Here is a 12,221-nt window from a genome sequence, read left to right on the forward strand (position 1 = left end):
TGTGTGTGTGTGTGTGTGGTGTGTGGTGTGAGTGGTGTGTGTATTTGTGTGTGAGTACGTGTGTGTGTGTGTGTATTTGTGTGTGAGTACAGTGTGTGTGTGTGTGTGTGTGTGTGTGTGTGTGTGTGTGTGTGGTGTGTTGTGTGTGTGTGTGGTGTGTGTGTGTGTGTGTGTGTGTGTGTGTTCTCACCACGACAGCCTCAGAAGTGGTACCGTCCGTGGGTGATGACAGCGGGGGCAGAGCAGATGACGGCGGCGGTGAGGGGAGCCTGGATGGTGTTGGCTAGCTGGGCGTACTCTGGGGTGCTTCTTACGGATGTGCTGCACCATCTTAGTCTGGGGGGGGGGTTTAGGGGTGGGGGGGGAGGACACACGACAAGGGTCAGGCCATGAGAAGACTTTCTACATAGCCTAGAATTCAGCAAGAGGACAGGCTTTTGATCCGACCCAGGACAAAGACACCCCTCGTCAGTCTAGTGGCTGGACATTATATCTCTACAGGACAAAGACACCCCTCGTCAGTCTAGTGGCTGGACATTATATCTCTACAGGACAAAGACACCCCTCGTCAGTCTAGTGGTGGACATTATCTCTACAGGACAGGACACCCTCGTCAGTCTAGTGGCTGGACATTATATCTCTACAGGACAAAGACACCCCTCGTCAGTCTAGTGGCTGGACATTATATCTCTACAGGACAAAGACACCCTCGTCAGTCTAGTGGCTGGACATTATAGTCTCTACAGGACAAAGAACACCCTCGTCAGTCTAGTGGCTGGATCATATATCTCTACAGGACAGGACACCCTCGTCAGTCTAGTGGCTGGACATTATATCTCTACAGGACAAGACACCCCTCGTCAGTCTAGTGGCTGGACATTGTATCTCTCCAGGACAAAGACACCCCTCGTCAGTCCTAGTGGCTGGACATTATATCTCTCCAGGACAAAGACACCCCTCGTCAGTCTAGTGGCTGGACATTGTATCTCTCCAGGACGAAGACACCCCTCGTCAGTCTAGTGGCTGGACATTATATCTCTCCAGGACAAAGACACCCTCGTCAGTCTAGTGGCTGGACATTATATCTCTCCAGGACAAAGACACCCCTCGTCAGTCTAGTGCTGGACATTGTATCTCTCCAGGACGAAGACCCCCTCGGTCAGTCTAGTGGCTGGACATTATATCTCTCCAGGACAAAACACCCCTCGTCAGTCTTAGTGGCTGGCATTATATCTCTCCAGGACGAAGACACCCCTCGTCAGGTCTAGTGGCTGGACATTATATCTCTCCAGGACGAAGACACCCCTCGTCAGTCTAGTGGCTGGACATTATATCTCTCCAGGACGAAGACACCCCTCGTCAGTCTAGTGGCTGGACATTATATCTCTCCAGGACAAAGACACCCCTCGTCAGTCTAGTGGCTGGACATTATATCTCTCCAGGACAAGACACCCCTCGTCAGTCTAGTGGCTGGACATGTATCTCCAGGACAAAGACACCCCTCGTCAGTCTAGTGGCTGGACATTATATCTCTCCAGGACAAGACACCCCTCGTCAGTCTAGTGCTGGACATTATATCTCTCCAGGACAAAGACACCCCTCGTCAGTCTAGTGGCTGGACATTATATCTCTCCAGGACGAAGACACCCCTCGTCAGTCTAGTGGCTGGACATTATAATCTCTCCAGGACAAAGACACCCTCGTCAGTCTAGTGGCTGGACATATATCTCTCCAGGACAAAGACACCCCTCGTCAGTCTGAGTGCTGGACATTATATCTCTCCAGGACGAAGACACCCCTCGTCAGTCTAGTGGCTGGACATTGTATCTCTACAGGACGGAAGACACCCCTCGTCAGTCTAGTGGCTGGACATATAATCTCTCCAGGACAGGACACCCCTCGTCAGTCTAGTGGCTGGACATATATCTCTCCAGACAAAGACACCCCTCGTCAGTCTAGTGGCTGGACATTATATCTCTCCAGGACAAAGACACCCCTCGTCAGTCTAGTGGCTGGACATTATATCTCTCCAGGACGAAGACACCCCTCGTCAGTCTAGTGGCTGGACATTATATCTCTACAGGACAAAGACACACAGACCCTGGTAAAATATCCACACTGATTGGTCTCCAACTGAGAAGATCCAAAATGAGCAGGTTTTTTGTTCCTGCCCAACACTACTATGTTATAACAGATGGTACCTTGCTACTGTACTGCTTGGCACAGTGCGGGCAGCAGACGGGAGCGGTGGCAATGGTTCCCGTCAGTTGGGTGTGTGTGCTCAGCATGGGGTCGGGTTCCCCGGGTACGGCAGGGCGGAGCTTCCTGATGCTGGGGGGTAGCTCCGCCCCCGGGTGGTTCTTCAGTATGTGGGCTTTGCGTTTACTGGCCGACTTATACACCTGGGGGAGGGGTTATAGTGTATGTTAGCATGTTGTGAAGACAGACAGACAGACAGACAGACAGACAGACAGACAGACAGACAGACAGACAGACAGACAGACAGACAGACAGGTAGGTTCTTCATACTACAACTTTAAAACTTCCATTAGTCTCTCAGGTGGTTTGGGGTTTTGACCTGGGAAGATGCATCTTAAACGCCAGAAAACATTGAAAAGTGCAAAGCTTTACCTGAGCAAAATCAACAATTCTTTAATTAAATTGCAACCTGTTTCATTACCTAAAAATAATTTTATTAAATTGCATCCTGTTTCATAAACTAAAAATAATTTAATCAAATTGCAACCTGTTTCATAAACTAAAAATAACTTTTTTTTAATTTCAACCTGTTTTCCTAAAGTAAAAAAGAGAAGTGTTTGAGACAGACATCTGTACCTTGTCACAGTACTGGCAGAAGTAGTCTCTGTTGGGTTTGATGATGGGCAGAGTGAGCTCAGGAACTTCCTCTATACGCATCTCTGGGTGCCTCTTAGATAGATGGTTCACCTAGGAGAGAGAGAGTGTGGTTTAGGGCACGAGTGTGTGTGGTTAAGTGTGGGTGTGGTTTAGTGTGTGTGGTTTAGGGTGTGTGTGAGTGTCGGTGTGGTGTTAGTGTGTGTGTGGGTTTAGTGTGTGTGTGTGTGTTAGTGTGGGTGTGGTTTAGGTGTGTGTGTGTGTTTAGTGGTGGTGTGTGTTTAGTGTGAATGTGTGTGGTTTAGTGTGGGTGGTGTGGTTTAGTGTGTGTTGTTATGTGTGTGTGTGGTTTAGTGTGGTGTGTGTGCGTTTTAGTGTTGTGTGTGTGGTTTGATGTAGTGTGTGTGGTTTAGTGTGTGTGTGTGGTTTAGTGTGTGTGTTTGGTTTAGTGTGTGTGGTGTGTGTGGTGCGTTTAGTGTGTGGTGTGGTGTGTGAGACAGACAGTGGAAGACAAATGCCAATAACTGTAGATACCAAGAGCTTTCCTGACCAGGAAAACAAATCTGACCTACAGTATAAGTATGTCAGACCACCCTGACCGACCAGGTAAAACTCTGGACCCTTACAGTATAGATGTCAGACCACCTGACCTGAACCTATGTAAAACTCTGGACCCTTTACAGTTATAGTATGTCAGACCCACCTGAACCTGACCTGGGTAAAACTCTGGACCCTTACAGGTATAGTATGCAGACCAACCTGACCTGAACCAGGTAAAAACTCTGGACCCTACAGTTATAGTTAATGTCAGACCACCTGACTCTGACCTGGTAAAACTCTGGACCCTACAGTATAGTATGCAGACCACCCCTGACTGCACCTGGTAAAACTCTGGACCCTACAGGTATAGTATGTCAGAGACCACCTGACCTGACCTGCGTAAAACTCTGGACCCTACGTATAGTATGTCCAAGGACCACCTGACCTGACCAGGTAAAACTCTGGACCCTACCAGTAATTAGATATGTCAGACCACCTGACCTGACCAGGGAAAACTCTGGAACCCTACAGTTAGTATGTCAGACCCACCTGACCTGACATGGTAAAACTTCTTGGACCCTACATTATAGTATGCTCAGACCCACCTGACCTGACAGCGTAAAACTCTGACCCTACAGTATTAGTATGTTCAGGACCACCTACCTGCCAGAGTAAAAACCTGGACGCCTACAGTATAGTATGTCAGACCACCTGACGCTTGCCAGGTAAAAACTCTGCAGACGGTTGGTGGTTTCAGTCTTGTCAGTTCTCTCACCCTCCCTCTCCATCTACTCTCAGCGCCTCTCCCCATCTCCTCCTCATCCCTCTCTCCATCTCCTCTCATCCTCTCTCCATCTTACTCTCATCCCTCTCCCCATTCTCCTCTCATACCCTTCTCTTCCATCTCAACCTCCTCTCTCCCCATTCTTCCTCTCATCCCTCTCTCCATCTCCTCTCATCACTCTCCCCTCTCCTCCCATCTCCTCTCATCCTTCTCTCCATCTTCGTCCCTCTCATCCCTCTCTCCCATCTCTCATCCCTCTTTCTCCCATTCTCCCTTCTCATCCCTCTCCCCATCTCCTCTTCATCCCCTCTCCCCATTCTTCCTCTCATCCCTCTCCCCATCTCCTCTCATCCCTCTCTCCAGCTCCTCTCATCCCTCTCACAGCTCTCTCTCTCCTCTCTTCTCGCCCCTCTCCTCTCATCCATCTCTCCCTCAACATCTCCTCTCTCCCCATCTCCTCTCATCCGTCTCCCCTTCTCCTCTCATCCTTCTCCCCCATTCCTCTCCTCCCTCCCCATCTCCCTCTCTCCCCTTCTCCTCTTCATCGCTTCTCCCCATCTCCTCTCATCCTTTCTCCCCCATCTCCTCTCATCCCTCTCTTCCCAATCTCCTCTCATCCCTCTCCCCCTCTCCTTCTCATCCCTCTATCCCTCTCCTCTCTCTCCCCTCTCCTCCCTTCCCCTTCAGCGAAGCGAATAAACTGAGAGGAGCACGATGCAGCGATGCACCAACCCGGAGGCGTGAGGCGAAGAAGGCAGATTCGTATCCATCGCTCCAAAGGCCCTAAGAGGAAGGTTTCCCACCCACGGCACTTGGAGAGCTTCAGTTTAAATGTCGCATGTGTATGATGGCTTCAGACGCCAGGTATGCTGGTGAGTTAGTGATCTGGCCTTCCTCGGGTTACATACACACCGTTCTGGGAGCCATGCTTCTACCACCTGCATTGCTGTGCTGTTTGGGGTATAGGCTGGGTTTCTGTACAGCTGCTGTTGAGATATTAGCTGATGTACGAAGGGCTATGATAAAATAAACTTGATTGATTTGGTGTGGTCTTACCAACTTCACGGCTGAGCCGTTGTTGCTCCTATGACTTCCCAATTTCACAATAACAGCACTTACAGTTTCACCGGGGGCAGCTGTTAGCAGGGCATAACGTTACAAACTGACTTGTTGGAAAGGTAACATCCGATGACGGTGCCACGTTGAAAGTCCTGAGCTTTTTTCAGTTAACAGGTCATTTACTGCCAATGTGGGTGTCTATGGGATTTGCATGGGCTGTGCTGCCTCGATTTATAACAGGCTGTCAGCAACACTTGTGGCTGAAAACTAGCCTAATCCACTAAATATGAAGGGGTGTTCCACATACATTTGTATATATAGTGGATGTCTTTGTGTGTGTGTGTTTAATCCTGTGTTATAGTCATGTGTGTGTGTGTGTGTTGTGTGTGTGTGTGTGGGTGGTGTGTGTGTATATATGGGTGTGTGTATGTATATAATATGTGTGGTGTGTATATATAATAACTATATATTATATATGTGCAAAATTAGTTAACGATATAAGGGAGTTAAGCAATAAATAGGCCTATGGTGGCGAAGTAAATACAATATAGCAATTAAAACACTTGAAATGGTAGATGTGCAGAAGATGATTGCAAGTAGAGCATACTGTGTGCAAAAAGGAGCAAGATAAATAAATAAATACAGTATGGGGATGAGGTAGTTGGATGGGCTATTTACAGATGGGCTTATGTACCAGGTGCAGTGATCTGTGAGCTGCTCTACAGCTGGTGCTTAAAGTTAGTGAGGAGATTATGAGTCTCAGCTCAGTGATTTTTGCAGTTCGTTCCAGTCATTGGCCAGCAGAGAAACTGGAAGGAAAGGCGGCCGAAGGAGAATTGGCTTTGGGGATGACCAGTGAAATATACCTGCGGCGAGCGCGTCGCTACGGGTGGGTGCGTGCTTATGGTGACCAGTGAACTGCAGATAAGGCGGGGCTTAACCTAGCAAAGAACTTGTTAGATACCTGGGAAGCCAGTGGGTTTGTTGTACGAGTATGAAGCGAGGCCCAGCCAACGAGAGCGTCACCAGGTCGCCCAAGTGGTGGGTAGTATTATGGGCTTGTGACAAAACGGATTGGCACTGTGATAGGACTGCCATCCAATTGTTGAGTCGATGTGTTGGAAACTATTTTGTAAATTGACGATACCGAAGGTCAAGGATCGCTAGATAGTCCGTTTTACGAGGGTATGTTTGGCCAGCATGAGTGAAGGAGGCTTTGTTGCAAAAATAGCGAAAAGCCAATTCTAGATTTAATTTTTGATTGGGAGATGCTTAATGTGAGTCTGGAAGGAGATTTACAGTCTAACCAGACACCTAGGTATTGTAGTTGTCCAAAAATATTCGAAGTCAGAACCGTCAGAAGTAGTGATGTGGAACGGCGGGCAGGTGCGGGCAGCGGAGTCGGTTGAAGAGCATGCATTTAGGTTTTACTTGTGATTTAAGAGCAGTGAGGGCCACAGAAGGAGAATTGTATGGCATTGAAGCTCGTCTGGAGGTTAGTTAAACCACCAGTGGCCAAAGAAGGGCCAAAAGTATACAGAATGGCTGTCACCGTCTGCCGTAAGGGTGGAGGCAAGAATCACAGCCAGAAGAGTGACATCATTGATGTATACAGAGAAGAGAGTCGGCCCCGAGAATTGAACCGTGGCACCCCTTAGAGACTGCCAGAGGTCTGGACAACGGCCCTCCGATGTGACACACTGAAAAACTCGTCTGGAGAATAGTTGAGCGAACCCAAGCGGAGGCAGTCATTGTGCAGAAACCAAGGCTGTGAATCTGCTGATAAGAATGGTGGTGGACAGAGTTGACAGAAAGTCGAAAGCCTGCCAAGGTTGATGAATACAGCACTGTCTCTTATCGATGGCGGTTTATGATATCGTTCAGGACCTTGAGCGTGGCTAGAGGTAGCACCCATGACCAGCTCTGAAACCAGGGAGTGCATAGCGGAGAAGGTACGGGTGGAATCGAAATGTCGGTGATCGTTTTTTAACTTGGCTCTCCGAAGACTTTAAGAGAGGCAGGGCCAGGATAAAGATATAGGTCTATAACAGTTTGGGGTCTAGGAGGTCTCCCCGCTTTGAAGAGGGAGATGAGCCGCGGCAAGCTTTCCAATCTATTGGATCTCAGACGATATGGAAAGAGAGTTGAACAGGCTGGTAAATAGGGAAGTTGCAACAATGGCGGCGGCGATAGTTTTAGAGAGCGTTACAGATGTCTAGCCCAGCTTGATTTGTATTGATATCCCCCCTCTCCTTATCTTCTCCCTCTCCTTATTCTCCCCTTACTCCTTATCTTCCCTTCGTCCTTATCTCCCCTTCTCCTTATCTCCCCTCTCCATTATCTCCCCTTCCTCCTTATCTCCCCTTCTCGTATCTCTCCCCCTTCTTCCGTTCTCTCCCCTTCTCCGTATCTCTCCTCTCCTTATCTCTCCCTCTCCTTATCTCTCCTTATCTTGTTTCCCTCTCCTTAGTCTCTCCTTATCTCTCCCTCTCCTTAGGCAGCAGATACTTTTAGGAAAGAGAGGAGGTCCCAGATTGTCTAAGCCCAGCCTGATTTGTAGGGATCCAGATTTCGCAGCTCTTTCAGAAATCAGCTGACTGGATTTGGGCGGAGAAGGAGAAATGGGGAAGGGCTTGGGCGAGTAGCTGTGGGGAATAGCGAGGGCTGCGTGATCGGGGGTAGGGGTAGAGCAAGTGGAAAAGCAATGCCAGCCGTAAGAAAAATGCTTTATTGAAATTCTCCAATTATCGTAGATTTATCCCGTGGTGACCATGTTTCCTAGCCTCAGTGCCAGTTGGGCAGCTGAGAGGAGGTGCTCTTATTTCTCCAGGGACTTACATTGTCCAAAATGTTTTTGAGTTTGTACGACAGGATGCAAATTTTATCTGTTTGAAAAAAGCTAGGCCTTTAGCTTTCCTAATGCCTGGTTATATTGGTTCCTAACCTTCCCTAATCAAGTTCATCATTTTAAAGGCTAATTTGATCATTAGAAAAACCGCTTTTGCCCAATTATAGTTATCACAGCTGAAAACTGTTCTGATTCTTCTTTTTGCTCCGTTCATGCCTTTCCATGATCCTGACTAGCTCTCCCAGTCCCTTGCCGCGCTGAAAAACATCCCCACCAGCATGATGCTTGCCACCGCCAAATTCTTATTTACAATGACGGCCTACCGTGGAACAGTGGGTTAACTGCCCTTGTCAGATTTTTACCTTGTCAGCTCGGGGATTCGGCATCTTTGCAACCTTTCGGTTTACTGGCCCAAACGCGCTAACCCATTAGGGCTACTTGCCACCCATTACAAAAATGTTTTGTATGTTGGTCCTATATTCATAGCACGCAATTGACAACATCCAGCATGTGATTCTACAAAACTTGTTGGATGCATTTCTGGTTGTTGGTTTGTTTCAACATTATTTTGGTCCAATAGAAATGAATGCGTAAATAATGTATTGTGTCATTTTGCAGTCACCTTTTTATTTGTAAATCAGAATAGATAAGTTTTGTTAAACACTTCTACATTTAATGTGGGATGCTACCATGACTACGAAATAGTCCAGAACCAATCCGGGTGAATAATGATGAATGAGAAGTTACAGAATGCACAATATCGTACCCCCAGACATGCTTAATCTCTCACCATTACAATAACAGGGGAGGTTAAGCATTATATCATACCTCCAAGACATCTGCTAACCGCTCACCATACAATAACTGGGGAGGTTAGCATTTTATATCAATACCCCCAAGACAGGCTAACCTCTCACCATACAATAACAGGGGAGGTTAGCATTTTATAATTCCAGATACCCCCCAAGAACATGCTAACGCCTCTCACCATTACAATAAACTGGGAGGTTAGCATTTTAGATGCATACCCCCAAGACATGCTAACCTCTCACCATTACAATAACAGCGGGAGTTAGCATGTTTATATCATACCCCCCAAGACATGCTAACCCTCTCACCATTACAATAACCAGGGGAGGTTAGCAGTTTATATCATACCCCCAAGACAATGCAACCTCTCACCATTACAATGACAGGGCAGGGGGTTAGAGGCCATATTTGATATCATACCCCCCAAGACAGCTAACCTCTCACCATTACAATAAACAAGGAGGTGGAGCATTTTCAGGATCATACCCCCCAAAAGACATGCTAACCTTCTCACCGATTACAATAACAGGGGAGTTAGCAATTTTATATTCATTACCTCCAAGACCATGCTAACCTTCTCACCATTACAATAACAGGGGAGGTTAGCATTTATATCATACCCCCAAGACCATTGCTAACCTCCTCACCATTACAATAAACTGGGAGGTTAGCATTTTATAGCAATACCCCCAAGGACATGCCTAACCGCTCACCATTACAATAACAGGGAGGTTAGCATTTTATATCATACCCCCCAGACATGGTTAACCTCTCACCATTACAATAACACGGGGAGGTTAGCATTGTATATCATTACCCCCAAGGACATGCTAACCTCTCACCATTACAATAACAGGGGGAGGTTAGCATTTATATCATACCCCCAAGAGCATGCTAACCTCTCACCATGACAATAACAGGGGAGGTTAGCATTTTATATCATTACCCCCAAGACATGCTAACCTCTCCACCATGTACAATAAACAGGGGAGGTGAGCTTTTATATCGATTACCCCCAAGACATTGCCTAAAAACCATCTCACCATTTACAATAACCAGGGGAGGTTAGCATTTTATATCATACCCCCCAAGACATGCTAACCTCTCACCATTACAATGACAGGGGCAGTTTAGTATTTTATATATACCCCAAGACATGCTAACCTCGCCACCATTACAATAACCAAGGGAGGTTAGCAGTTATATCATACCCCCCAAGACATGCTAACCCTCTCACCATAACAATAACAGGGAGAGGTTAGCATTTTATATCATACCTCCAAGACATGGCTAACCTGCTCAGCCATTACAATAACAGGGAGGTTAGCATTTGATATCATACCCCCAAGACATGCTAACCTCTCACCATTGACAATAACTGGGAAAGGTTAGCATTTATATTTCATAACCCCCAAGACATGCTAACCTCTCCACCATTACCAATAACAGGGAGGTTAGCATTGTATATCATACCCCCAAGGACATGTTACAACCTGCTCCACCATTACAATTAACAGGGGAGGTTTAGCATTTTATATCATTACCCCCAAGACATGCGAACCTCTCAACCCTATCGGTACAATAAACAGGGAGTTAGCCATTTTATATCATACCCCCCAAGACATTGCTAAAAACCTCTCACCATGACAATAACAGCGGAGGTTAGCATGATATCATTGACCCCCAAGAATGCTAACCTCTCCACCATTTACAATCAAGAACAGGGGAGGTTAGCATTTTATATCATTACCCCCAAGACATGCTAAACCTCTCACCCATGACAATAAACAGGGGAGGTTAGCATTTTATATCATACCCCCAAAGACATTGCTAACCTCTCACCATTGACAATAACAGGGGAGGTTAGCATTTTATTCATAGCCGCCCAAGACATGCTAACCTCTCACCATTAACAATAACAGGGAGGTTAGCCATTTTATATCATACCCCAAAGACATTGCTAACCTGCTCACCATTACAATACAGGGAGGTTAGCATTTATATCATACCCCCAAGGACATGCTAACCTCTCACCATGACCAAATGAAACAGGGGACGGTTAGCATTTTAGATCATACCCCCCAAGACATGTTAACCTCTTCACCATTACCAATAGGGGAGGTTAGCATTTATATATACCCCCAAGACATGCTAAACCTCTCACCATTACAATAACAGGGGAGGTTAGCATTTATTATCATACCCCCAAGACATGCGAACCTCTCACCCATTACAAACAGGGGAGGTTAGCATATTTATATCATACCCCCAGACCATGCGGAACCTCTCACCAGTACAAGACAGGGGATGGTTACCATTTTATATTCAATACCCCCAAGAAATGCTAACCTCTCACCCAATTACCAATAAACAGGGGAGGTTAGCATTTTATTATATTTACCCCCAAGACATGCTAACCTGGGCTCACCATTACAATAACAGGGCCAGGTTAGCCATTTTCATATTCATACCCCAAAGACATGCTAACCTCTCACCATTACAATAACAGGGAGGTTAGCATGTTATATTATCATCCCCCAAGACATGCTAACCTCCCCCTGTTATTGCGAATGATATTTATGCCTCTTAACTTTCTCATCAAATTGCGAAAAAAATGGCTTCACCTGTGCCCAATAAGTGTGAAGGGCGCTGTGTTCAGGTCTGTGTGTTTTTTATACTGACCCCCTCTCTCTCTCTCCTAGGTGGAACCATAACTATCTACAGAGCGCATCCTGAGATGTTTTATACTGACCCCCCCTCTCTCTCTCCTAGGTGAAACCATCCTAAATCTAAAGAGCATCCTGCAGATGTGTTTTATACTACCCCCCTCTCTCTCTCCTAGGTGAACCATCTATCTAAGGAGGCATCCTAGATGTTTTATACTTGACCCCCCTCTCTCGTCTCCTAGGTAAGCCATCTATCTAACGAGGCATCCTGAGATGTGTTTTATACTGACCCCCCCTCTCTCTTCTCCTAGGTGAACCATCTACTTCTAAGAGGCCATCCTGAGGATGGTTTTATACTGGACCCCCCCTCTCTCTCTCTCCTAGGTGAACCATCTATCTAAGAGGCATCCTGCAGATGTGTTTCTATTACCTGACCCCCTCTCTCTCTCTCTCCTACGGTGAACCACTATCTAAGAGGCATCCTGAGATGTGTTTTATACTGAACCCCCCCCTCTCTCTCTCCTTAGCGTAGACCCACTACTCTAAGAGGCATCCTGAGATGTGTTTTATTACTGACCCCCTCTGCTCTCCCTCTCCTAGGTGAACCCAATCTACTCTAAGAGGCATGCCTGAGATGTGTTTTATACGTGACCCCCCTCTG

The 12,221-nt window shown here is 46.7% G+C and overlaps 1 protein-coding gene and 1 long non-coding RNA gene across 2 annotated transcripts; one reads left to right on the forward strand and one right to left on the reverse strand.

The window, feature by feature from the left end:
• Positions 1–190: 190 nt before the first annotated feature.
• LOC139026458 (PR domain zinc finger protein 10-like) lies at positions 191–2,941 on the reverse strand (the record flags this gene model as incomplete). Its single annotated transcript, XM_070441803.1, has 3 exons — positions 2,836–2,941; positions 2,202–2,402; positions 191–336 (listed from the first exon to the last, which is right to left on the reverse strand). Coding segments are annotated over exons 1-3 (428 nt in total), but the record flags the coding sequence as incomplete, so codon positions are not given.
• A 716-nt stretch (positions 2,942–3,657) lies between these two features.
• Positions 3,658–4,109, forward strand: LOC139026457 (uncharacterized). Its single transcript, XR_011478241.1, has 3 exons — positions 3,658–3,708; positions 3,876–3,923; positions 4,087–4,109. It is a non-coding gene; the product is annotated as an uncharacterized lncRNA (long non-coding RNA).
• The last annotated feature ends 8,112 nt before the right edge of the window (positions 4,110–12,221 follow it).

The sequence above is a fragment of the Salvelinus sp. IW2-2015 genome, unplaced genomic scaffold (genome assembly GCF_002910315.2).
Source record: "Salvelinus sp. IW2-2015 unplaced genomic scaffold, ASM291031v2 Un_scaffold4833, whole genome shotgun sequence".
Lineage (NCBI taxonomy): Eukaryota > Metazoa > Chordata > Actinopteri > Salmoniformes > Salmonidae > Salvelinus > Salvelinus sp. IW2-2015.